General features: G+C 54.0%; 2 protein-coding genes and 1 long non-coding RNA gene across 8 annotated transcripts in view; 1 reads left to right on the top strand and 2 right to left on the bottom strand.

Moving 5' to 3' along the window:
* The window catches only part of ACO2 (aconitase 2), a 68,368-nt gene extending 64,993 nt beyond the window's left edge, over positions 1-3,375 (top strand). For both annotated transcript variants that reach the window (XM_033233804.1, XM_033233805.1), the window contains 4 exons: positions 688-879; positions 1,681-1,813; positions 2,287-2,408; positions 2,853-3,375. In XM_033233804.1, the coding sequence (XP_033089695.1) occupies positions 688-879; positions 1,681-1,813; positions 2,287-2,408; positions 2,853-2,987 (582 nt within the window). In that variant the 3' untranslated portion in view covers positions 2,988-3,375. The remainder of the gene's footprint in view (positions 1-687; positions 880-1,680; positions 1,814-2,286; positions 2,409-2,852) is intronic.
* On the bottom strand, positions 228-20,606 carry POLR3H (RNA polymerase III subunit H). Of its 5 annotated transcripts, none has more exons than XM_033233807.1 (8): positions 20,463-20,606; positions 20,051-20,181; positions 15,740-15,836; positions 8,075-8,161; positions 7,509-7,572; positions 6,110-6,311; positions 4,606-4,741; positions 228-1,907 (listed from the first exon to the last, which is right to left on the bottom strand). In XM_033233807.1, the coding sequence occupies exons 1-7, from the start codon at positions 20,518-20,520 to the stop codon at positions 4,688-4,690; spliced, it is 693 nt and encodes a 230-aa protein (XP_033089698.1). In that variant the 5' UTR covers positions 20,521-20,606; the 3' UTR covers positions 228-1,907; positions 4,606-4,687. The 5 variants fall into 5 exon arrangements, with proteins under 5 accessions (XP_033089698.1, XP_033089697.1, XP_033089700.1 ...); XM_033233806.1 differs by lacking the exon at positions 228-1,907 and adding an exon at positions 3,228-3,507 and having other exon boundaries at positions 3,855-4,741; XM_033233809.1 differs by lacking the exon at positions 228-1,907 and having other exon boundaries at positions 4,431-4,741; positions 20,470-20,599.
* A 3,286-nt stretch (positions 20,607-23,892) lies between these two features.
* The window catches only part of LOC117096412, a 12,081-nt gene continuing 10,966 nt past the window's right edge, over positions 23,893-25,007 (bottom strand). The window contains exon 2 of the long non-coding RNA XR_004442476.1: positions 23,893-24,069. This is a non-coding gene — a long non-coding RNA (uncharacterized LOC117096412). The remainder of the gene's footprint in view (positions 24,070-25,007) is intronic.

Raw genomic sequence — 25,007 nt, 5'->3', positions numbered from 1 at the left:
GCCCTCAGCCATCCGGCAGCAGTTGATCAGAGCCACCTCCAGCGGGTGTGGGCAGGTGAGTACAGCTTAGGCTGAGCTGGGACAGTGTGTGTGATTGCACAGCAGGCTCCACACCTGGCATGTCCACACAGGCTCTGGAAGCCGTGGATGACTCCCGCCCCCACAGTTGCACACCTGTGGATAGGGGATGGCCTGTGTTTGGCACTAACCAAAAACAAGTCTTTTTGGGTGTGGCCAGAGGCCTCCAATCTGTGTCAGATATTAATTTATGCTGTTTATTAAGGGGTCTCCAGGCATCACTATGACAGAAAAGACTGATCAGTCATCAGCCAGGACCCAGGCATGTCCCGGGCTCCTGTGTCCGGCATGAGGTCGGTGGCTGATCTTGCAGCCAAGGCCTGAAGGGTGAGCGAACATTGACCTGTCCCCACTTTGGGTGACCTGCCCCAAAAGGGAGACTGAGCAGCCAGAGGCCTTTGAGAGGATGAGTGATGGGCTGGCCGGAGCCCATGTGGCCCGAGGGTGGAAGCACCAGGACCACAGAACACGTGTCTAAAACCTTGCCTGCCTCTCATTCCTCTGTCACCCGTCCTGGGCCCCAGAGCCTGCTGCCTGCCTCTGGAGGGCTTGTCATCCACCCCTCTAGGGCCATGCCCTGACCTCTGTCCTCTCTACTCACCACCCAAGGTCAAAGGGAAGTGTACCACTGACCACATCTCGGCTGCTGGCCCCTGGCTCAAGTTCCGTGGGCACTTGGACAACATCTCCAACAACCTGCTCATTGGTGCCATCAACATTGAAAATGGCAAGGCCAACTCCGTGCGCAATGCCGTCACTCAGGAGTTTGGCCCTGTCCCTGACACTGCCCGCTACTACAAGGTGGGTCAGAGTTGATGGGGGCAGGCAGTGCCAGTCGCCACTCCTGAAGGGGCCTGGAAGGCAGGTGCAGGGAGGACATTAGGGGAATGGAAACTAGGAAGGAGGCTGGCTGAGCCCAGAGGGGCTGCTGTGGAAGGAAGGAGAGGCCTGCGGCCCCTCCCTGTGGCTGAGAGGGCATCAGGCCCAGGTCCGGTGGTACAGCCGGGTCCCTGCACCAGGAGGAGTTAGAGCAGCACTCAGGAGATATCTGGCCCTAGACCAAGACGAGGAAGGGGGCCGGCTCGGGAAGTCAGAGGCCAACAGGCTTAGAGAGGGGGCTACATGGGGCCTCGCAATGAGCAGGCAGAGAGGTCTGAGGCCAGTGCCAGGGTCTGAGGTGATTGGTCTTGTTCTGCTTTGAGAAACGAACAGAACAAGTCCTGGCCCAGCCGGGTGAGGGGACTCTGGCACCTCCTGGTGGCTGGATGGAGCAGAGGGTGCTCCCAGGAAGGGGCGCCTTGAGCTTCACAGATGCATCTTGGGTGGGGCCCCGGAGGCTGTCCCTGTCTCACCCCCACCTCTCTCCACACACACCTGCCTCCCTGCCAAGCACCAATGGGTGGGTTCTGTCTTCTGTGCCACTGCAGACGGCCAGGCGCCTCCGTCCCCTCGGGGCCTCGTTTGGGTCTCATTCACCCAGGCTTCACTTGCCCTTAGGCAGCAGGTGAGGAAGGGCCCCTCCAGCCCCTTTACTGGGAGCCTCAGGATGCCCAGGCGCCAGGTGGGGACTGCCTTGTAACCTCACCCCCGCTTGCCTGACAGAAACATGGCATCAGGTGGGTGGTGATCGGAGACGAGAACTACGGCGAGGGCTCGAGCCGGGAGCATGCAGCTCTGGAGCCTCGCCACCTTGGGGCCCGGGCCATCATCACCAAGAGCTTTGCCAGGATCCACGGTGAGCTGGAGTCTGCACCTGGGCCATCTTCATCCCATCCCTAGTGACCAAGGTCATTTGCCCTGCCCGTGGCTGAGTTGGGCCTGGTTCTAGGCTCTCTCCACTGCAGCCCACAGGCCTCTCGCCCCTTCTTAGGCTCACACAATGCACATCTGACGCTCAGCTTCCTGGCTTCCTGCAGGCCCTGTGTCCAGGCTTGTAGATCTGAGCTGCTGAGATCCAGGGCATGTGTCACAGGGTTATTTTTGATCATGAATGTGCAGCAGGAAGGCCTCGCAGACCTCAGCACCAGCGCACACTTGTTTGGGGCGCCCCTAGTGAAAGGGAGCAGACCGCGGCCCTGTAGTCAATGCCCGGGCATTGTCCCAGGCAGCAGGATTAGGGGCAACTCCCAGAGCCCCAGATGGGCTCAGCAAATGAAGCTCTCCAGGCTGGTCAGGCCCCCTGATGACCGAATGCCACCTGCCTTCCAGAGACCAACCTGAAGAAACAGGGCCTGCTGCCCCTGACCTTCGCTGACCCAGCCGACTACAACAAGATTCACCCTGTGGACAAGCTGACCATTCAAGGCCTAAAGGACTTCACCCCTGGCAAGGTTAGGAGGCCGGATCCCCCTGAGGGCGTAGGGTGAGGGCCAGCCACCTTGTTCCCCTCCTGCACTGGCCCCAGGGTGGCTTCTCCCAGGAGGCTCCATTCCAGCTGGAAAGACCCCCAGTTCTCCAGGTGGCCCCAGAGAAAGGGAAGCACCTTCCCAGAGTTGGGGGTTGGGGTCAGCCCAGGGCCCTCCTACCTCCTCAACCTCCCTTTACGCACCAGGACTTGACACTCAGGGGACAGCCCACCCACTGCAGGACCCTCTGGGCCCCAGGAATCCCCTTTAGGTGCCATCTGGGTCTAACCTGGGCCATGAGGCACAGACTGGCCTAGGATTTGGTTTGCCTGCTGACCTCCTAGGTCCCCAGGCAGTGCCCGACCCCCCTGCAGGACCAAGGGCACGCAGTACCCACCACTTCCACCCACACCCACCTTCTCCTTGCAGCCCCTGAAGTGCATCATCAAGCACCCCAACGGGACCCAGGAGACCATCCTCCTGAACCACACCTTCAATGAGACGCAGATCGAGTGGTTCCGCGCCGGCAGTGCGCTCAACAGAATGAAGGAGCTGCAGCAGTGAGGGCAGTGCCTCCCCGCCCCCCGCCCTGCCCCAGTGCTGGCGTCAAGTTCAGCCCCACGTGCGCCATCAGCGGATCCGATGCATCCAGTCATGGCTTCTTATTCCAAGATGGTGTGACCAGACATGCTTCCTGCTCCCCGCTCAGCCCACGGAGTGACTGTGGTTATGGTGGGGGAGTTCTTAAAATAACTTTTTAGCCCCTGTCTTCCTATTTTTAGTTTGGTTCAGATCTTAAGCAGATCCATGCAACTGTATTTATTTTTGATGACAACACTCCCATCTAAAGTTTTTCTCCTGCCTGATCATTTCGTTGGTGGCTGAAGGATTCTAGAGAACCTTTTGTTCTTGCAAGGAAAACAAGAATCCAAAACCAGTGACTGTTCTATGAGTGAGTGATTGGTGTCTGTGCCGTTTGTTATCAGCTTCAGGGTCCAGGAAGGGTCTTTTCAGTCAAGGTCAGTGGAGGCCCAACAGCCACAGCCACAGCCACAGTTGGATCCATCACTGCGGTGAAGGAGACCTGAGGTGTGGCAGAAATATTCTCCCTGTCACCTCCCACCCCACCCCACCTGCAGAGCAGCCCTGCCCCCCATGTTCCTGTAGCTTCCCTGCTGGGCCAGGATTGAGTCTCCCAGAGACAGGCCTTCACTCTCCATCTTCCCTGGGCACTGATATGCCAGGCATGGCCTCATGTAGCCCTCTAAACACTGAGGGTGGGCACAATGGCAGATGAGGCTATCTGGAAAGGGAGTGGCATCCGCTGACACCACCAGCCAGCACCTCCACACTCGGGGGTCCTGTGAGAGCCGAAGAGGCCAGGGCAGGAGGCAGGTTCCATGAAGGCCCCATCACCAGGACAAAACTTACTGTAAGGCAAGCATCCTGGTGTCGGCAGAGGGGCAGGAGGAACCCTGCGAAGCCATGCTGCTGAAGAAACGCTGTGGCCCAGAGCTGGGGTGTCACCAGCAGTCCCACAAGGTGCTCATGGCAATAGCTGAGATCTGAGGGACAGGCGGTCCCAGGTTTGCTGCTGTCTTGTGTCATGAATTGGATAGGGGGTACCAGCAAAGCCCAGAGCCTCCACTGTTTTGATCAGGAACTGATCTCCTAGAGCTCAGGGGCTACCTCACCTTTTTCCACAAGCTGTTGGGAAGGTGCCTCCCCTTCGTGCCCAGTCAATTCCAACTGGCAGCTTCCAGCGCCCAAAGCAGTCACCCCAGGCAAGCCAGCCTTACTCCCTATGTACTTTATGGCTGCACCAGGCTCAGCCAGCCCAGAGGCCAGCCTGGGGCAGCCCAGAGCTCACAGCCCCCACGTGCTGCCACCTGGTGGGGGTTGGGGGAGCCCATCTCTGCGATAAGAGAGGCCATGCTGTCCCAGCGACAGGAACTCAGTGACCTCAGATCATAACACTGGCCATTGAGACAAGGGTGGCCCCTTCCCTTCTGATGCTGCCATTGTTTATTAAATGGCTTTGCTGTCACTGAAAGCAGCGACTTGAGAAGCTCGGGGGGGAGGAGCAGGGCCTAGATGGTGGAGGAGGGGGGCAAGCTGGTGGGCACTCCTGGCCCTGCCCCACTGTCCAGCTCGAGACACATTAGCCTCTGCTGCTGTTAGCATCAGCCTTAGCTGCTCTTGTCTTCACAGACTGCCGTACCACCTTCCTGCAGGCTGGTAGGGTCCACTGTCCAGCCCCAGGGCTAGTTGCTGGTCCACCAGGAGAGAAGGCCCAGGCCTGGCTCACTGATGGATCCCTGCCAGGGATAGAGAAAGAACACGCACATTTCACTGACACGCTGGCTTGAACCAACCTGGACAGGAGGTGAGGGGAGCCCAGCAGGTCCAGCACAGGCAAAGTGGAGGAGGAGCACACGGCAGCCCAGAGGCTCTGGAGAGACGTGGGAGCCACAGCAGTGCTCCTGATGGGCATGCAGCGTGCAGGGTGCAGACCCCTCTCCAGGGACGCCAGGCCCTGACAGGGTCAGGGACCCTTCCTCACCCTCAGGCCTGCCCTCCAGGGCCACCTAGGTTCTATTGTGGCAGGAAGGCTGAGCAAACATGAGGCCCATGCTCCAGACACATCCAACAGGGAGCAGCCTTGAGAGCCACTCTTCCCTGGAGCCCTCCCTTTTATTTCACTGTTTTAATGCTGCTCCTACAGGGAGCCCTACCTATTTATTTATTTATTTATTTTTCTTTTTATTTTTTGAAACGGAGTCTCGCACTGTCACCTGGGCTGGAGTGCAATGGCACAATCTTGGCTCACTGCAACCTCTGCCTCCCGGGTTCATGCCATTCTCCTGCCTCAGCCTCCCGAGAAGGTGGAACTACAGGTGCCTGCCACCCACACCCGGCTAATCTTTTGTATTTTTAGTAGAGACGGGGTTTCACCATGTTAGCCAGGATGGTCTTGATCTCCTGACCTTGTGATCCACAAGCCTCGGCCTCCCAAAGTGCTGGGATTACAGGCGTGCGCCACTGCACTCAGCAGTCCTACCCTTAATCTCACGGCTTTGATCTCTCCCAAGCCCCTTCCTTGATTTCTTTCTCCCTCAAACGCCTCCCTACCTCCCAATTTTTTAAAGACAGCATCTCATTCTGTTGCCCAAGCTGTAATGCAGTGGCACAAACTTGAACTCCTGGGCTCAAGGGATCCTCCCACCTCAGCCCCCCAAGTAGCTGGGACCAAAGGGCACACCACCATGCTCTGCTCATTGTTTTTTGTAGAGACAACCTCTCACTTTGTTAGCCAGGCTGGTCTCAAACTCCTGGCCTCAAGCAATCCTCCCACTTTGGCCTCTCAAAGTGCTGGGGTTACAGATATGAGCCACTGCACCTAGCCGCAAAGCCTCTTTATCATTGGTCGTGTCCAGCATGAGCTCTGTCCCCCTTGCAAGCTGACTTGCCCACCCCACCAACAGCCATGTACCTTTATTGCCTCATAGCCCTGGCCTACAGAAACTCAGGCTCTCCAGGGAGAAGTGACCAGCCAAGGCCCCCCTAACAGGATCCCTGACCTGCTGGGGGAGATTCCAGAGCAGAACCCAAAGGACACAGCCTCTAGCCCTGCACTCCGGCTTTCCTGCCTCCATGGTGGCTTCAGCACCATCAGGGCCACTCACCACAAGCGTGTATGGAGCCTCCTTCTTTGGCAGCTCCTCACTGGAAGTGGTGGCATCTGCTGAGCTGGGCCCTGTGGGGGACGTGTCAACAAAGCTCTCATCCACAACCCGGAAGCGGATCTCCTCGCCGGTGTCCATGTAGAGGTCGTGCGCTCCTTCCTCCGTCTCATACTCCCACACCCACACCTGCTCCGCTTCGTCGCTGAGAGAGGGTCCAGGGTCAAGGCAGCAACCAGTTCGTGGGAGGGGCTTCCCTCAGCACCCCCCGACCCCAGGAAAAACCAATCCCAGGGTGAGATCACTGTGGCTGGGAAGTCACAGGAAAAGCAGGTCCCAGCCCCATGTGCAATGCCTGGGCCAAACAGCAAGGAGCAAGCGCTCCTGGATGCCAGGACCCAGGATGGGGAACACAGGGCCCCCATTCAGACACCACGGCCAGATGCACATGGATCTCAGAGCACCAGAGCAGGAGGGGACGAGACATGGTCCAAGTCCCACCTCTTAAGACAAGAGCAACCTGGGCCTCCTGCCACGGGGCCCCACACACCCTTTTCATCAAAGCCTTGCAACAGGCTGATGGGCACCCAAGGACTTGCCGTTTCCAAGAGGATGTAGTGGGATGGGAGGTCACCTACCCAGTTGGATGACAGCTGGTGAGAGAACCAGCCGGGCTGCGCCAGGTTTTCTAACACATCCTGGAGTCACACGCAGACCCAGAGCTGTGCGGCCACCCAGCCAGGCAGCCCCCCTTGGCCCTCCATCGCCCCCAGCAAAGCCCACACAGGGGAGCCATGGGTTCTATGGTGGCAGTCCCACTGTTGGGTCCTGCCTCTGTGCCAGGTCCCGTGCTGTGCACCGTTAGTACAGCTGTGACACGTCAGAGTCTTCCTAGTGAGGAGTCTCAGATTCGTGGATAGCCCCACAGAAACAGACAACCCCAGTACAGCAAGGTGAGGGGTGGGACAGGGACAACGGAGGCCCAGAAGGAACACATCTCAGCCCATGACCCGGAACACAGGCAAGGCCTCACGTCCCAGGGACCAGTGTAAGCCTCCAGGGCAAGTGATCTCTAAGATGATTCCTGCAGGGAAAACCTAAGCGAAGTGAACCAGAAATGAATGGTGTCCCCCAGGACACCACAGCTCTAATGGTGTGCAGTGTACAACCCAGACAGCCAAGCCTGACAGCCCCGACAAAGACAGGCATGTGGGCATCACTTCACTCCCTGAATGGGAGGCAGACAGGCTGGTGCCTCTGGAGCAAAAGCACAGGCTGGGGGCAGGCACAGAGGCCAGTGGCATCAGGTTACAGGACCCAAAGGCCACCCTAAAGAGTGGGGACCTTCCTTTGGAGAGGCCTGAGCTCCTCTGTGACAAACCACTTTACCTTGAGAGGATACAACTTGGCTGGCTGCTGCAGTGACTCTGGGGGGATGAGAATGTCATCGAAGAAGCCTAGAGAGACTGGAAGGAAGGAAGCAGGTGATGGCCTGAGATGGGAGTTCCCAGTGGACACCAAACATTGCAGGGTCTGATGCTTGACAGGCAAGCCCTGCCCTGGGCTGCTCACGAGGTGGATGTCATTATGGAAAACTAGGCCCCTTCCCCGCCTAATGCCTCTGCCTACACCACCCACACAGCCGAGCAGCCCTGGGCAAAGCCTGGAGCACCTAGTCCCCAAAACCTCTGCACACAACAGTGACCAGTGGGCGCTGAAGACTCCCAGTCACTTCCACCAGCTTCAGTGCCCACCCTGAAGCCCTGAGTGATGGCCTGACAGTGAAACCTCACTGCTGATGGAGGTCCTCACACAACACATGAAAGGGAGGGTGGGCAAGCTTCTCTGACACCATGGGGAAGGTTCAGCCTCAACACCTGAGCCCTCCCCTGACCATGTGGATGGGCACAGACCTCCTGCCCCCACAGTGTTCCCAAGTCTTGTCTGAGGCATCAGGGCTACTGTTACCGTGCACTCCTTCTGGGCTGCAGCCTTTGATCTTCCCAATCAGAATCTCATCTAGGAATGGATGAAACACCACGTAGCGAAAATGGACTGGAAATGAAGAAAGCCCATCAGTGACGCTGACTGGGACCCCAGCGCACTCTCATGTCACCCTCAGGTGCCAGCACACCCGGGGGCCTGTGTGGCTGCTCCATGCCACATCCCCCTGAGGCCCAGACCCTCCCCTTGTCTCCTGCAAGTTCACAACATGACCCCACAAGGTGCCAGCAGCAGCTGTCCTAGAACTGGGCACTCCCAAAACTGCTAGGTTATTCACACCTGAGCCCAGACTCTGAGCCACAGTGGCTCCAAAGTCAATTTCAACCTCCCTTCAGGCTCTCCTTCAGCTCCTAAAAAGGGCAGAAGCAACTGTTAAAGAAAGCAGGGTTTGAAGCCGGGCACGGTGGCTCACGCCTGTAATCCCTGCACTTTGGGAGGCTGAGGCGGGCAGATCATGAGGTCAGGAGATCAAGACTATCCTGGCTAACACAGTGAAACCCCATCTGAACTAAAAATACAAAAAAATCAGCCGGGCGCAGTGGCGGGCGCCTGTAGAGTCCCAGCTACTCGGGAGGCTGAGGCAGGAGAATGGCGAGAATCTGGGAGGTGGAGCTTGCAGTGAGCCGAGATCGCGCCACTGCACTCCAGCCTGGGCGACAGAGCAAGATTGCATCTCAAAAAAAAAAAAAAGAATGAGTCTAAAGAACCATCAAGAGGAAGAAAGCTGGGGTGGTGGTTCACACCTGTAATCACAGCACTTTGGGAGGCCGAGGTGGGTGGATTACTTGAAGCCAGGAGTTTGAGACCAGCCTGGCCAACGTGGCAAAACCCAGTCTCTACTAAAAATACAAAAATTAGGCCGGGCGCGGTGGCTCACACCTGTAATCCCAGCACTTTGGGAGGCTGAGGCGGGCGGATCACGAGGTCACGAGATCGAGACCATCCTGGCTAACACGGTAAAACCCCATCTCTACTAAAAATGCAAAAAATTAGCCGGGCGTGGCAGCGGGCGCCTGTAGTCCCAGCTACTTGGGAGGCTGAGGCAGGAGAATGACGTGAACCCGGGAGGCAGAGCTGGCAGTGAGCCGAGATGGCACCACTGCACTCTAGCCTGGGCGACAGAGCGAGACTCTGTCTCAAAAAAAAAAAAAAAAACAAGAATATGAATGTGCCTAATGCCACTGACCTGTACACTTAAAATGTTTAAATTGGTAAATTTCATGTTATGTATATTTTACAATAGAAAAAAATGAAACAAATGATAAACATGTTAAAAAAGGCAAAAAAAAAAAAAAAAAAGGGCCAGGCGTGGTAGCTTACTCCTATAATCCCAACACTTTGGGACGCCAATGCAGGCTGATTGCCTGAGGTCAGGAGTTCAAGACTATCCTGGCCAACATGGTGAAACCCCATTTCTACTAAATATACAAAATTCAGCTAGGCGTGGTGGTGGGCACCTGTAATCGCAGCTACTCAGAAGGCTGAGGCAGGAGAATGGCTTGAACCCGGGAGGCAGAGAGGTTGCAGTGAGCCAAGATCGTACCACTGCACTCCAGCCTCGGCAACAGAGAAGACTCTGTCTCAAAAAAAAAAGAAAAGAAAATAAGGTGGGGGGTGTCTCTGCACCAACTCTGGCTGAGGAAGCTGCTTGATTTGCAAATCAATAAAATATTTTAAAATGTTAAAAAATAGGCCGGGCGCAGTGGCTCACGCCTGTAATACCAGCACTTTGGGAGGCCAAGGCAGACAGATCACGAGGTCAGGAGATCGAGACCATCCTGGCTAACACGGTGAAACCCCGTCTCTACTGAAAATACAAAAAATTGGGGCCGGGCACGGTGGCTCAAGCCTGTAATCCCAGCACTTTGGGAGGCCGAGACGGGCGGATCACAAGGTCAGGAGATCGAGACCATCCTGGCTAATACGGTGAAACCCCGTCTCTACTAAAGAATACAAAAAAAAAACTAGCCGGGCGACGAGGCGGGCGGCTGTAGTCCCAGCTACTTGGGAGGCGGAGGCAGGAGAATGGCGTGAACCTGGGAGGCGGAGCTTGCAGTGAGCTGAGATACGGCCACCGCACTCCAGCCTGGGCGACAGAGCCAGACTCCGTCTCAAAAAAAAAAAAAAAAAGAAAATACAAAAAATTAGCCAGGCGTGGTGGCGGGCGCCTGTAGTCCCAGCTTCTAGGGAGGCTGAGGCAGGAGAATGGCGTGAACCCGGGAGGCGGAGCTTGCAATGAGCCGGGATCGCGTCACTGCACTCCAGCCTGGGCGACTGAGCGAGACTCCGTCTCAAAAAAAAAAAAAAAAAAAAAAGTTTGGCTCATGCCTGTAATCCCAGCACTTTGGGAGGCCGAGGCGGGCAGATCACGAGGTCAGGAGATCGAGACCATCCTGGCTAACACGGTGAAACCCCGTTTCTACTAAAAATGCAAAAAACTAGCCGGGCATGGCGGTGGGCACCTGTAGTCCCAGCTACTCAGGAGGCTGAGGCAGGAGAATGGCGGGAACCCGGGAGGCGGAGCTTGCAGTGAGCCGAGATCGCGCCACTGCACTCCAGCCTGGGCGACTGAGGAAGGCTGTGTCTCAAAAAAAAAAAAAAAAAAAAAGTTAAAAAATAAATAACTAAAGGTCGCCACAAAGGAGCACTGCTCTGGAGCTGAGAGCAGGGCCCCCGATCAGAATGGGGCAGGCGGGGACAGGGTACAGCAGGTCCCAGGCTGGGAGGATGTGGAGAACAGAGGCTGGCACCAAATAAGGAGGGGTAGACTTAGCCAATAGGGGTCAGGGTCCCATGCCACAAAGGCCATCATCTGTGAGCACGCCCTACGTGCTAGACCAAAGCTTCGCTCAGATTTGCTTGTTGACTCCTCACAGATATTTAATGAGGGAGGAAAGTTCTATTACTGTCATTATACTGTGTGCACAGATAGGGAAACCAAGTCTCAGAGAGGTAGAGCAACCGCTCCCAAGGCCAAGGCAAATAAATATTCCTCTGAACAAAGGTGAAGGCACAGCATGACCTGGTGCTGAGCCTTTCCAGCACTGGCTTGGTGACAGCCCTGAGTGAGGTGGCAGGGTTGCAGGAGTGGGAACAGTGGGAACAGTGGGAATAGGGCCTGGGGTCAGGCGTCAGCCTCAAAGCATGGCAATTGGTTCCCACAACAAAAAGCACAGCTCACCCTGCATGGTGCTCAACAGGAGTTTTATAGCTGCAGGGCTAACCCCATTGTACAGAGGAGGAAACTCAGGCTGAGAGGAGGCGGAGGTACCCACCCAAGGTCCCCATCCAGGAGGCCAGAGCCAGAATTAATTCAAATCTAGGTCCTTGTGATCACTCCATGCCTCCCACCTGATTCCCAAGAAAACAGAGACCCAGGACAGATGAGGGTGGGGGCTAATAAAAGTCAGCAGTAGAAATCTTCCAACTGAGTAGACAGAATTTCCTCCGACATTTTTTTTTTTTTTTGAGACAGAGTCTCTGTCACCCAAACTGGAGTGCAGTGGCGTGTTCTGGGCCTCCTGGGTTCAAGCGATTCTCCTGCCTCCACCTCCACCTCCCAGGGAGCTGAGATTACCGGCACACACACTACCATGCCTGGCTAATTAGTTTTTTTTTTTGAGACACAGTGTTGCCCTGTCACCCAGCCTGGAGTGCAGTGGCACAATCTCGATTCACTGCAACCTCTGCCTCCCAGGTTCAAGCAATTCTCCTGCCTCAGCCTCCTGAGTAGCTGGGATTACAGACGTATGCCACTACACCCAGCTAATTGTTGTTTTTTTTTTGAGACGGAGTCTCACTCTGTTGCCCAGGCTGGAGTGCAGTGGCCGGATCTCAGTTCACTGCAAGCTCCACCTCTCGGGTTCACGCCATTCTTCTGCCTCAGCCTCCTGAGTAGCTGGGAGCGCCCGCCACCACGCCCGGCTAATTTTTTGTATTTTTTAGTAGAGACAGGGTTTCACCGTGTTAGCCAGGATGGTCTTGATCTCCTGATCTCGTGATCCGCCCGTCTCAGCCTCCCAAAGTGCTGGGATTACAGGCTTGAGCCACCGCGCCCGGCCTTTTTTTTTTTTTGAGATGGAGTCTCATTCTGTCCCCACGCTAGAGTGCAGTGGCGCAATCTTGGCTCACTGCAAGCTCCGCCTCCTGGGTTCATGCCATTCTCCTGCCCCAGCCTCCCAAGTAGCTGGAACTACAGGCACCTACCGCCACACCCGGCTAACTTTTTGTATTTTTAGTAGAGTCGGGGTTTTATCATGTTAAGCCAGGATGGTCTCGATCTCTTGACCTCATGATCTGCCCGCCTCAGCCTCCCAAAGTGCTGGGATTACAGGCCTGAGCCACCGTGCCCGGCCCAATTTTTGTATTTTTAGTAAAGATGGGTTTCGCCATGTTGGTCAGGCTGGTCTCGAACTCCTGACCTTGTGATCCGCGCACCTCAGCCTCCCAAAATGCTGGGATTACAGGCGTGAGCCACCACGTCCGGCTTTTTTTTTAATTTTTAGTAGAGACGAGATTTTGCCATTATGCCAAGCTGGTCTCGAATTCCTGACCTCAGGTGAAACACCCACCTTGGCTTCCTGAAGTGCTGGGATTACAGGCCTGAGCCAGGTAAGTGGGGCCGGGGTGGGGCCAAGTGACCGGGAGAGGAGGGCCCGGCGGCCCCCAGCCCAGGTGTGCGGGGACCGAGGGGTGCCCGCGCTCGGCAGCGCTCAGCCTGCCATAGCCCGCGGGCGAGGCCGGAGCCAGGGACCCGGGGAGGCCCGCCTCCTGCCGGGTTTCGCTCTGCAGAGGCAGGTGCGGCCGAGCCGCCGTCCTTCCGGGCGCGGGGCGGGACGCGCACCTTGGGGCGATCCCCGTGCTCCTGACCTGGGAGGTCTCCCGGCTTGCGCCTGGCCCCAATGTGACTTTTTTCTCCAAGTTTTTCTGGAATTTCTAGTACCTATTGCCACTTGTCTCCTGGACAACCAAGGCCCCTGTCCAAATGTGGAGACTAGGCTCAGCTCGGCATCCTTCTCTATAAACAGAGGCCCTCGTGGTTGTTTTCACACCACAGTCTTATTTCTCTGCTAACAAAAATGCTGCTAGTCCATACAAAGACAGCCTGTCTCTTCGGCCTCTTGGCGTAGCATGGTAACATCTATGTGAACTAATTAATTCCCTGAATGGCTGGACACAGACACCAGGCAGTCTCACAGCATACTCTGGAATGTTCTGGCATCTCTAGGCTGAGAGGCTGACCAGTATGGACTACCGCAGGGCTTATCCATCACAGGCTCATGTGACAACCACCTGGCACCTTGTTAAAACAGTCTTTGGGGCCGGGGGCAGTGGCTCATGCCTACAATCCCAGCACTCTGAGAGGCTGAGGCAGGCAGATCACAAGGTCAGGATTTCGAGACCAGCCTGATCAACATTGTGAAACCCCGTCTCTACTAAAAATACAAAAATTAGCCAGGCAGGGTGGTGCATGCCTATAATTCCAGCTACTCAGGAGGCTGAGGCAGGAGAATCACTTGATGTCAGGAGGTGGAGGTTACAGTGAGTCAAGATTGCGCTACTGCACTCCAGCCTGGGCAACAGAGCAAGACTCCATCTTAAAAAAAAAAAAAAAATTGGCTGGGTGCGGTGGTTCATGCCTGTAATCCCAGCACTTAAGGAGGCCAAGGCGGGTGGATCACAAGGTCAGGAGATCAAGACCATCCTGGCTAACATGGTGAAACCCCATCTCTACTAAAATTACAAAAACTTAGCCGGGCGTGGTGGTGGGTGCCGGTAATCCCAGCTACTCAAGAGGCTGAGTCAGGAGAATGGCGTGAACCCAGGAGGTGGAGCTTGCAGTGAGCCGAGATGGTACCACTGCACTCCAGCCTGGGCAACAGTGCAAGACTCCGTCTCAAAAAAAAAAAGGTATTTGGGCCCATCCCCCAAGATTCTGATTCAGGAGGCTAGGGGCAGGCTGAGAACTGTGCTTCTGAGTGTCCAAGGGATGGCAGGCTCAGTGCCTGCGCTCTGGAAGCCTGAACCCTCTCAATGGGCCTCTCACTGTCTCCTACACTGACTTGGTCCAGACATGAGAATGAAGAATGCCCCTCTCCCGGGGCTCACCACCTTCCTTGACTGGTGGTCCCCACTGCTCTCGGCGTGGTCCTCTCTCTACTCCTCCCTCCTTCCAGGATCTGGTGATCACCCTCCCATCCTTGGATGCATAGCCCTTTGCAATGTAACTGCACTGTCTCCCACCCAGAGGTGAAGTCTATTTCTCCATACCCTCACCCTAGCCAATGGGATGGAAGCAGAGGCTTGAGAAGTACTTATGCACTGAACTTTGGAACCTTAAAACCGCCAAGCCCAGCCTGGCCTACTGAAAGATGAGACCATGTGGGGCAGAGATGGGCCAGCCCAGCCCAGGCTCCCAGTAACCAATTTGCCAACCTTCAGAATGTAAGACCATCCTAGAACGTCCAGCCCCAGGCCAGCCAGCCCAGAGGAAAACCACCCAACTGACCCACAGAATAGGGAGGAACAATCCAAGCTGATAAGTCACTGAGCGCCCAGTAGGTGCCAAGGCTCAGTCCTAAGAGCTTTCATGTATTAACTCCTTAATCCTCACAACAGTCTTGGAATATAAAATCTTTCCTGAACTGCAACTGACAGATGAGGAAGCAGAGGCACAGAACCATGACATATTCTGCCAGGACACACAGCTATTAAGAGGCAGAGCTCAGCTTTGACTCTCGAGACCACACTCTTACTTACTGTGTCCTATTATCGAAGTCCCCCTCCCCCAGCCAGCCTGCTGATTCCCCCTTCCGTCTGCTCTCCACAGGCAGTGGGCAGTCCGAGGAATGGACAAGGTGCAGGGCTCAGTAGCAATGACACCAAAAGGGCACAGACAGAGAGCTATGATGTCAGAGCTGAAGACGCCTTAAGAACCACCTAGTCCACATCCCAGGCCTCACAGATGAGGAAACAGAGGCCCAGAGAAGATTAAGTCTGCCGCTGTCACCGGGTCAATTCCTGGCCAATTCAGGATGAGGCCCCAGGTCTCTCAATCTCTAGGACTCCCAGCATCCTCTGGCCATCTCTTTGGCTTTAACCTTTTAAAATTTTTAAATATTTTATGCCGGGGATGGTGGCTCAAGCCTGTAATCCGGGCACTTTGGGAGGCCAAGAAGGGCGGATCACAAGGTCAGGAGATCGAGATCATCCTGGCTAACACGGTGAAACCCCATCTCTACTAAAAAAATACAAAAAACTAGCCAGGCGAGGTGGCAGGCGCCTGTAGTCCCAGCTACTCGGGAGGCTGAGGCAGGAGAATGGCGTAAACCCGGGAGGCGGAGCTTGCAGTGAGCGGAGATCCGGCCACTGCACTCCAGCCTGGGCGACAGAGCGAGACTCCGTCTCAAAAAAAAAAAAATTTTTTTAAATATTTTATTTATTTATTTATTTATTTAAAGACTGGGTCTTACTATGTTGCCCAGACTGGCCTTGAACTCCATGGCTCAAGAGATCCTTCCGCCCTCAGCCTTACAGGCACACACCACTGAACCTGGCTTTGGCTTGAACTTTTGCTACAGAAAACTGAGCCCCAAGAAACCCAATGCCCCAGGGACAGAAGATACCCACCTTTGGTGTGTGATGCCCCATCCCCAGGGAATACATAGGCATCCTCCAGTTTGGTGATATCAAACAGACATATGCAGAGTCCCACGTTGTACACGACCTGCATGCATAGAAACACAGACACACAAGTACACATGGACACAGAGGGACCGCAGGCTCAGCTCCCAGGCAGTCTGAACCCCTCACAACCGCAAGCAAGTCATGATTATCTCCTTTTTTTTTTTTTTTTTTTTTTGAGACGGAGTCTCGCTCTGTCGCCCGGCCTGGAGTGCAGTGGCCGGATCTCAGCTCACTGCAAGCTCCGCCTCCCGGGTTTCCGCCATTCTCCTGCCTCAGCCTCCCGAGTAGCTGGGACTACAGGCGCCAGCCACCTCGCCCGGCTAGCTTTTTGTATTTTTTAGTAGAGACGGGGTTTCACTGTGTTAGCCAGGATGGTCTCGAACTCCTGACCTCGTGATTCGCCCGTCTCGGCCTCCCAAAGTGCTGGGATTACAGGCTTGAGCCACCGCGCCCGGCCGATTATCTCCTTTTTAAGGTGAAAATGAGTTTGCGGAGGAAACCAGGGTAAGGAACCTCAGAACGATGCAGAGATCTGAAGGAGCAGGGCCTCAGGTGACAAAACAGGTCCAGGTTCCAAGGCCAGCTCTACCACCCACTGTGTGACTGCCAAGAGGGTCACTTCACCTCTCTGAGCCTCAGTCTCCCCATCAGAGAATGGGAAATACCAGGCGACAGGGTTATAAAATAAAGAGAGAGAACAGATGTGAAGCCCCTAGCCTAGTGCCTGGCTCATGTACTGAAAACAATCATCACTGAGGATCTTTGTTATTACTAGTGAGGCCCAGTGACAGGAATGCTAGCTAAATGTGCAATCTCCGACATCCCAAAGCCAATGCCAGAGCTCACAGTTTAGTGAGCGTCAGAACCATAGCGTCAGAACCACTGTGCTCACAACATCTCAGACACACAGATGTAGCCACAGGGACTGCAGCTGGCAGAGGGACACATGACCTAGGCCCCAAGAATGTGCAGAAATCCCATGCCCCCACCCCACACCATGGTGATTCAAACAACTGGCTACTCAGTGTCTGCTTATCTGCCACCATGTCATCACCCCCACTTAGAACTCTTGCAGGAACTGTCCAAGAATTAGCAAGAAGCTCAGAGAACTCAGAGTTGTGGCCAAACCTCACCAAGATAAGGCCACAAGATCCATGCCCTTTGTCACACCATGGATTTCTGTTTGGGCCTCCTCTCAAATGATTCATCTAATCGACTACTATAAGACTTGTCCTGGCCGGGCGCGGTGGCTCAAGCCTGTAATCCCAGCACTTTGGGAGGCCGAGACGGGTGGATCACGAGGTCAGGAGATCGAGACCATCCTGGCTAACACAGTGAAACCCAGTCTCTACTAAAAAATACAAAAAAAAAAACACTAGCTGGGCGAGGTGGCGGGCGCCTGTAGTCCCAGCTACTCGGGAGGCTGAGGCAGGAGAATGGCGTAAACCCGGGAGACGGAGCTTGCAGTGAGCTGAGATCTGGCCACTGCACTCCAGCCTGGGCAACAGAGCGAGACTCCGTCTAAAAAAAAAAAAAAAAAAGACTTGTCCCAACAGGACCTGTACTCCAAAGGGACTACATTCCCTTCTTGGACTTTCCACCCCTTCTCTCTCCACAAGGTCCGTAGCTCATCCCCCAACAGACCCCCACCTTCAACCTCACAAAGTAACTAGCAGCTATCCACTTAAAGACTCCATGAGTTCCCTTCACCACCTAACAATCTTCAAATCAACCTCACCTCTTCTGAAGGGACCTGCCTCATATCTAAAGCCAGCTGAGCTTCCTCTTTCTGGCTCCTTCTCAGTCCATCACCTCCTGATGCACCACGGATAAAGACCAATACCTCAACTCCGACATCCTACAGGGCTGTGTGGCCTGGTCCCCACCCACCTTTCCAGCCCACCCTCCCCTCTGCCCAAGCCACACCAGTCTCTTCCACACCATGGTGGGTGTTATACCCCTTCTTTCTTTTTTCTTTTTTTTTTTTTAGGCAAAGTTTCACTCTTGTCACCCAGGCTGGAGGGCAATGGCACGATTTCAGTTCACTGCAACCTCCGCCTCCTGGGTTCAAGTGATTCTCCTCCCTCTGCCTCTCAAGTAGCTGGGATTACAGGCGCCTACCACCATGCCCAGCTATTTTTTTGTATTTTTAGTAGAGACGGAGTTTCACCATGTTGGACAAGCTGGTCTCGAACTCCTGACCTCGGGTGATCCACCAGCCTCAGCCTATCAAAGTGCTGGGATTACAGGTGTGAGCCACTGCGCCCTGCCTGTATTCCTTCTTCACAGGGCCTTTGCACATGCCAGTTCCTGCCTCGGGGCTCCTCTCTCCACCCAGTTCCCTCCCACCCCAGAAAGGAATCTTCTGGTTGGCTCTACTTCACCATCAGATCTCAGTTCCAACCCCACCTCCTCAACAAAGCTGCAGGTCCCTTCATTCCAGGGGACGGTCCTTTGTTCCCACAGGTGTGTGAACACCTGTCCCTCATAGCATTTACCTCAATTTGTCACCACACACTCAACTATGGACCCCTCTCATTCATATCTGCTTTTCCCAGCACACTATAGCTCAGAGCCTTGCCTCTGTTTCATTCAACAGACAAATGGCTGGGCGCAGTGGCTCACGCCTGTAATCCCAGCACTGTTGGGAGGATGAGGCAGGCACATCACCTGAGGTCAGGAGTTTGAAACCAGCCTGGCCAACATGGCAAAACCCTGTCTTTACTAAAAGTACAAAAATTAGCCGGGTGTGGTGGCAGGCACCTGTAATCCCAGCTACTCAAGAGGCTGAGGCAGGAGAATCGCTTGAACCCAGGAGGTGGAGGTTGCAGTGAGCCAAGATTGCACCACTGCACCCCAGCCTGGGCGACAAGAGCGGGACTCTGTCTAAAAAAAAAAAAAAAACAAAAAAACACAAAATTATGGAACATCTACTCACGCCAGGCTCTGGCTAAATGAGGGGATACTTCAGGGAAGAAGACAGATAAGTCCATGCTCTCAAAGAGAGGTAAAGGAAAAAGTCTAAGATGGAAAGAGTGATGTGACACAGAATACCTGGAAAGGGAGGACTGCCAGAGAAATGGCAGTGGGAAGACCTCTCAGCTGGCACTAAGGCACATAGGCATGGCGCAGAGATGGCACACAAATATTGGCTGCTAGAATGAAGGAATGAACCTCCTGACAGTTAACTCTGTACTACTAGAACTGTTCATCTTCACAAAAACAATGCACTGGCCCAGAGCGGTGGCTCACGCTTGTAATCCCAGCGTGGTGGCGGGCCCCTGTAGTCCCAGCTACTCGGGAGGCTGAGGCAGGAGAATGGCGTGAACCCGGGAGGCAGAGCTTGCAGTGAGCCGAGATCGTGCCACTGCACTCCAGCCTGGGCGATAGAGCGAGACTCCATCTTAAATAAATAAGTAAATAAATAGGCCGGGCGCGGTGGCGCAAGCCTGTAATCCCAGCACTTTGGGAAGCCAAGACAGGCGGATCACGAGGTCAGGAGATCGAGACCATCCTGGCTAACACGGTGAAACCCCGTCTCTACTAAAAAATACAAAAAAACTAGCCGGGCGAGGTAGCGGGCGCCTGTAGTCCCAGCTACTCGGGAGGCTGAGGCAGGAGAATGGCGTGAACCCGGGAGGCGGAGCTTGCAGTGAGCTGAGATCCGCCACTGCACTCCAGCCCGGGCGACAGAACGAGACTCCGTCTCAAAAAATAAATAAATAAATAAATAAAAATAAATACAAATACAAACACAAAAGTTAGCTGGGCATGGAGGCACGCGCCTGTAGTCGTCCTAGCTACTCGGGAGGCTGAGGCAAGAGAATCCCTTGAAGCCAGGAGGCGGAGGTTGCAGTGAGCCGAGATCGCGCCACTGCACTCCGGCCTGGGCAACAGAGCAAGACTCCGTCTCAGGGAAAGAAAAAGAAAAAAAAAAGAAAAGAAACAAAACAAAAACAACAAAAAACCAATGCAAGGCTGGAAGGACAGCAACATTTCATCCCCATTTTACAAATGGAAACTGAGGCCCAGAGGGGGTCAGTAACTTGCCTGCAATTGCAAAGTAATTTAGAATTGTAGAGTCTGACACTTCCAGTTACAACTCCCTTTTTCAAGTCCATTTTCTTTTGATCCCCTTCAACATCCTGTTTCACGGTGAACAAAAGTTCTGAGACATTAAGCCGCTTGCCCACGGCCAGGGCTTGGCACGACTCTCCCGCGCCAAGGCCTGCCCGTGAGCCGTGGGCCCAGTACCTTGTTGGCCAACTTCTTGTTCAGCTCCTCGGCAATGGAGTCGTTGAGCTTCCTCTCAAACTGCCAAGGGGGGATCCGCACCGTGTCCACCATCTCCACCAGGACAAACATCCCGGTCTGCGCTGGGGGCTCTGGGAACGGGAGGGTCAGTCAAGCACCAGGGCCGGGGGCGGGGAGGATCCCCGAGCCCCTTGGTCCCGTCCCGGCCGCTGAGGCCCCCAGGCTGGCGGTGAGGCTGCACCGGGCGGTCTCGGGTGCCCGGTCTCGGCCATGCTCCGCTACTACAACGGGAGGAAAACGAGGCCAGAGGGAGGCGCTCTCTGTTCAGAGCTCCGGGTGCGCGCCCACGCCGCGCGACCCCGCCATGCCACGCCCCGCACCCGCGCCACGTGCCGCCGCACGTATCACGCACCACGCACCGCACACAGCCGCTCGGTTTTGCGTGGCTGCGGGCGAGATTCCGAATCCATCGCTTCCGGAAAACCCACCAATAAGAAGCCTCTGTCCGCCCGAGGCGGACAGAGTGTGTGCCCGCGCACTGCGTCGGGCGGAAAGAGGGCGGGGAGGGGGCGGGGCCTCCTCCTTTCACAGGAGCAGAGCGTTTCCCCAGCTCCCGACGGCGCTTTCTGGTTGCTAGGCGACTTCCGTGCAATACTGCCTGATTATCCCTCGCCTGGCCTATGCTTTACCCGCCTTGCTGTCCTCCGCACAGCAGCCAGAGTGATCCTTTGGGAACGCAAACATATATTACCACATCTTCTAAGTTAAAAAAAAAAAAAACACAGCAAATATAATATGCTTAGCACCCTTAAGTGTTCTGGAGACAAGGAGAATTGACAGGAAAGGGACAGTTGGGACTTTTCTGGGATGATGGAAATGTTCTGTATCTTCTTTTCGGTGATATAACATTGACGTATACAATTGTCCAAACTAATTGAACTCAAGACAAGATTTTTGCATCTATTTGTAGACATTATATCCCAATTGAAAAGTGATAATAAATTGGAACAAAAAACACAACCCGTTGAACTTAGAATACTAAATCCAAGCCGGGGGTGGCGGTGCACACCTGTAGTCCCAGCTACTGAGAAGCCTGAGACAGGAACATCGCTTGAGTCCAGGAGTTTAAGGCTGCAGCGATGCAGTGATCTACAATCATGCCACTGAACTCTGGCATGGATGACAGTGACACCCCATCTCTAAACGAAAGAGGAGAAGGAGAAGGAGAAGGAGAGGAAGAGGAAGAAGAAGGAGAAGGAGAAGAAGAAGGAAGGAGAAGGAGAAGAAAAAGAAGAGAAAGAAGAAAAAGAAAAGAAGAAAGAAAGAAAGAAGAAAAGTCCAAAACCTTTATGGTAGTTCACATGGCCTTGCAGGATCTGATCATACCCCCTCCTATAGCCCCATCATGCTCTCTCTCCCCAACATTCCAGTCTCATTCGTCTTCACGTTATAGTTAGCATGGGCTAAGAGAATTTGGTAACTTGCCCAAGATCATGTGTTGACAAGCGGTAGAGATGGGCCCCGTCTGAACTTCACTACCCTGCCTTTAAAACGTGAGGTGGCCGGGGGCAGTGGCTCACGCCTGTAATCCCAGCACTTTGGGAGGCCAAGGCGGTTGGATCACGAGGTCAGGAGATCGAGACCATCCTGGCTAACACAGTGAAACCCCGTCTCTACTAAAAATGCAAAAAATTAGCCGGGCGTGGCGGCGGGCGCCTGTAGTCCCAGCTACTCGGGAGGCTGAGGCAGGAGAATGGCGGGAACCCGGGAGGCGAAGCTTGCAGTGAGCGGAGATCCAGCCACTGCACTCCAGCTTGGGCGACACAGCGAGACTCCGTCTCAAAAAAAAAAAAAACATTGCTGAAGATATAGGAGTGAGGGAGAAATGGGGCTGGAAATTCATCAAGGCAGGAGAAGGAGTCACTCGGGATGACTAGGAGCGTAGCATTTCCACGCCACAGCATACAAGCTGGGCACCTGCAGGGATGCCCATGACCCTCTCAGTGCCCCATGGCCTCTCTGTAAAAGGGAATAGAATCCATCTCAAATGACTGTCCATCAGCAGAGTGCTGGCTGAAAAAAAAAATGGTGTATCACATACCAGAAAAATATGAAGCCATAAAAAAGAATGAGAATGTCCTTTGTGTATTGCTATAAAATGATATTTAGGATATATTGTTAAATTCAAAAGTACAAGGTGCAGAGCATTGTGTAATGGTGTAATGGGATGTTGCCATTTGTATAAAAAAGGGAGAAAAATAATTATCTAATGTTCTTTTATGCAGAAAATAGCTCTAGGGGGTTCATAAGAAGTGGATTACACTGGTTGTCTCCAGAGTAAGGAATGAACAGCTGAGGCGGGTTGAGGGGCAGTGGGAGGGGAGATAATTTTTTCCCAAATGCACTTTGGAATTTTTTTTTTTTTTTTTTTTTTTTTTTTTTTTTTTTTTTTGGAGGCGGAGTCTCGCTCTGTAGCCCAGACTGGAGTGCAGTGGCGCAATCTCGGCTCACTGCATGCAAGCTCCGCCTCCCGGGTTCACGCCATTCTCCTGGCTCAGCCTCCCAAGTAGCTGGGACTACAGGCGCCCGCCACCTCGCCCGGCTAGTTTTTTGTATTTTTAGTAGAGACGGGGTTTCACCATGTTAGCCAGGATGGTCTCAATCTCCTGACCTCGTGATCCGCCCGTCTCGGCCTCCCAAAGTGCTGGGATTACAGGCTTGAGCCACGGCGCCCGGCCCGGAATCTTTTTTTTTTTTTTTTGAGACAGAGTCTCGCTCTGTCGCCCAGGCTGGAGTGCAGTGGCGCTATCTCGGCTCACTGCAAGCTCTGCCTCCCGGGTTCACACCATTCTCCTGCCTCAGTCTCCCGAGTAGCTGGGACTACAGGCACCCGCTACCATGCGTGGCTAATTTTTTTGTATTTTTAGTAGAGACGGAGTTTCACCATGGTCTCAATCTCCTGACCTCGTGATCCTCCCGCCTCGGCCTCCCAAAGTTCTGGGATTACAGGCGTGAGCCACTGCGCCCGGCTATTTTTTTTTTTTTTAAGAGACAAAGTCTAGGCCTGGCACAGTGACTCACACTTGTAATCCCAGCACTTTGGGAGGCCGAGGTGGCTGGATCACCTGATGTCAGGACTTCGAGACCAGCCTGGCCAACATGGGGAAACCCCATCTCTACTAAAATTGCAGGCCGGGCGCGGTGGCTCAAGCCTGTAATCCCAGCACTTTGGGAGGCCGAGACGGGCGGATCACGAGGTCATGAGATCGAGACCATCCTGGCTAACACGGTGAAACCCCGTCTCTACTAAAAAATACAAAAAACTAGCCGGGCGAGGTGGCGGGCGCCTGTAGTCCCAGCTACTCGGGAGGCTGAGGCAGGAGAAAGGCGTAAACCCGGGAGGCGGAGCTTGCAGTGAGCTGAGATCTGGCTACTGTACTCCAGCCTGGGCGACAGAGCGAGACTCCGTCTCAAAAAAAAAAAAAAAATTGCAAAAAATAAGCTGGGCATGGTGGCGGGCACCTGTAATCCCAGCTACTCGGGAAGCTGAGGCAGGAGAATCGTTTGAACCCAGGAGGCAAAGGTTGCAACAAGCCGAGATCATGCCATTGCATTCCAGCCTGGGCAACAAGAGCGAAACTCTGTCTCAAAAAACAAAACAAACAAACCAAAAAACAGAGAGAGAGAGAGAGACCTTCTCTCTCTCTGTCATGCAGGCTGGAGTACAGTAGTGCGATCATAGCTCACTGCAGCCTCGAACTCCTGGGCTCAAACAATCCTCCAGTCTTAGCTTCCTGTGTGCCTGTACCTGTGTACTATAGGCATATACCATCCCACCCGGCTAATTTTTTTATTTTTTATTTTTGTAGAAACGGGGTCTCACTATGTTGCCCACGTTGGTCTCGAACTCCTGAGCTCAAGTGATCTTTCCTCCTCAGCCTCCCAAAGTGCTGGCATTAGAGGTGCAAGCCATTGTGCCCGGCCAGGAATCTTTGTGTGGGATCATGGGAATATATTACCTGTTTAAAATGAATACGACAAAATTTAAAAAGCAATTAAGATTTTTTTTCACATCTTAAAAAAAGGAAAAGCTTCTCTTGACCCCCTTTCTTGGCCCCCTTTTCCTCCAGTGAATGCTCCATTTTTCTGCCCGCTTTACTAGCAAAACTGTATTTGCTGGGTCCCATCCAAACCTGTCTTCTCCTCTCTCCGACCTGCTCCAGCCAGGGTTCTGCCCCTGTTGTTCCAGGGAAGATGCTTCCTCAAGGTCATTAATGGACTCCGTGTTGCCAAATCAGTGGTAATTCTGTCCTCAGTGGCAGTTTTTGTCCCAGAAGGTCACTCCCTCTTCCTTCAGACACCTTTTCCCCCGTGGCCCAGCCACGTTCTCCACCCACCTCACAGACTCCTTTCTTGGCCTCACAATGCTGGCAGGCCTTGGGCTCACTTTCTGCTCTGGGTACACTCCTGTGGGTACCGTGCCTCCACACAGCACCTGCCTTTCATGGCTCCACCCCGTCCTGCCAGCCTAGCCTCTCTCCCCGAGCATGGACTTCACAGCTCCATCTGGTCACTCGAGTTTAACGTGGTCACAATGGGACTCCGGACTGGTGCTCCCCACAAACCTGCTCCTATTCATCTTCCCTCTTTTTTTTTTTTTTTTTTTTTTTGCAACAAGGTCTGTCACCCAGGCTGGAGTACTGGAGTATAGTATTGAAACCACAGCTCACTGCAGCCTGTACCTCCCAGGCTCAAGTGATCCTCCCACTTCAACCTCTCCAGTAGCTGAGACTACAGGCGCAAGCCACCATGCTCCCATGCTCAGCTAATTTTTGTATTTTTAAATTTTATTTATTCTTTATTTATTTATTTTTGAGACAGAGTTTCGCTCTTGTTGCCCAGCCTTGAGTATAATAGTGTGATCTCGGCTCACTGCAACCTCCGCCTCAAGGGTCCA

The sequence above is a fragment of the Trachypithecus francoisi genome, unplaced genomic scaffold, assembly GCF_009764315.1.
Source record: "Trachypithecus francoisi isolate TF-2019V2 unplaced genomic scaffold, Tfra_2.0 Lachesis_group14, whole genome shotgun sequence".
Classification (NCBI taxonomy): Eukaryota; Metazoa; Chordata; class Mammalia; order Primates; family Cercopithecidae; genus Trachypithecus; species Trachypithecus francoisi.
The sequence above is the reverse complement of the archived record's forward strand: the minus strand, read 5'-3'. Positions and strand labels throughout refer to the sequence as shown.

Bases quoted from the DNA above. Each gene is read 5' to 3' on its own strand.
- POLR3H (XM_033233807.1), bottom strand. From the start codon at position 20,520: ATGGATTCGGAATCTCGCCCGCAGCCACGCAAAACCGAGCGGCTGTGT. The intron at 15,837-20,050 runs GTACTGGGCCCA...CTATGCATGCAG, and splicing joins ACAAGAAGTTGGCCAACAAG to GTCGTGTACAACGTGGGACT. The intron at 6,312-7,508 runs GTATCCTCTCAA...ACCCTCTCTCAG, and splicing joins CTGCAGCAGCCAGCCAAGTT to CGACGAAGCGGAGCAGGTGT.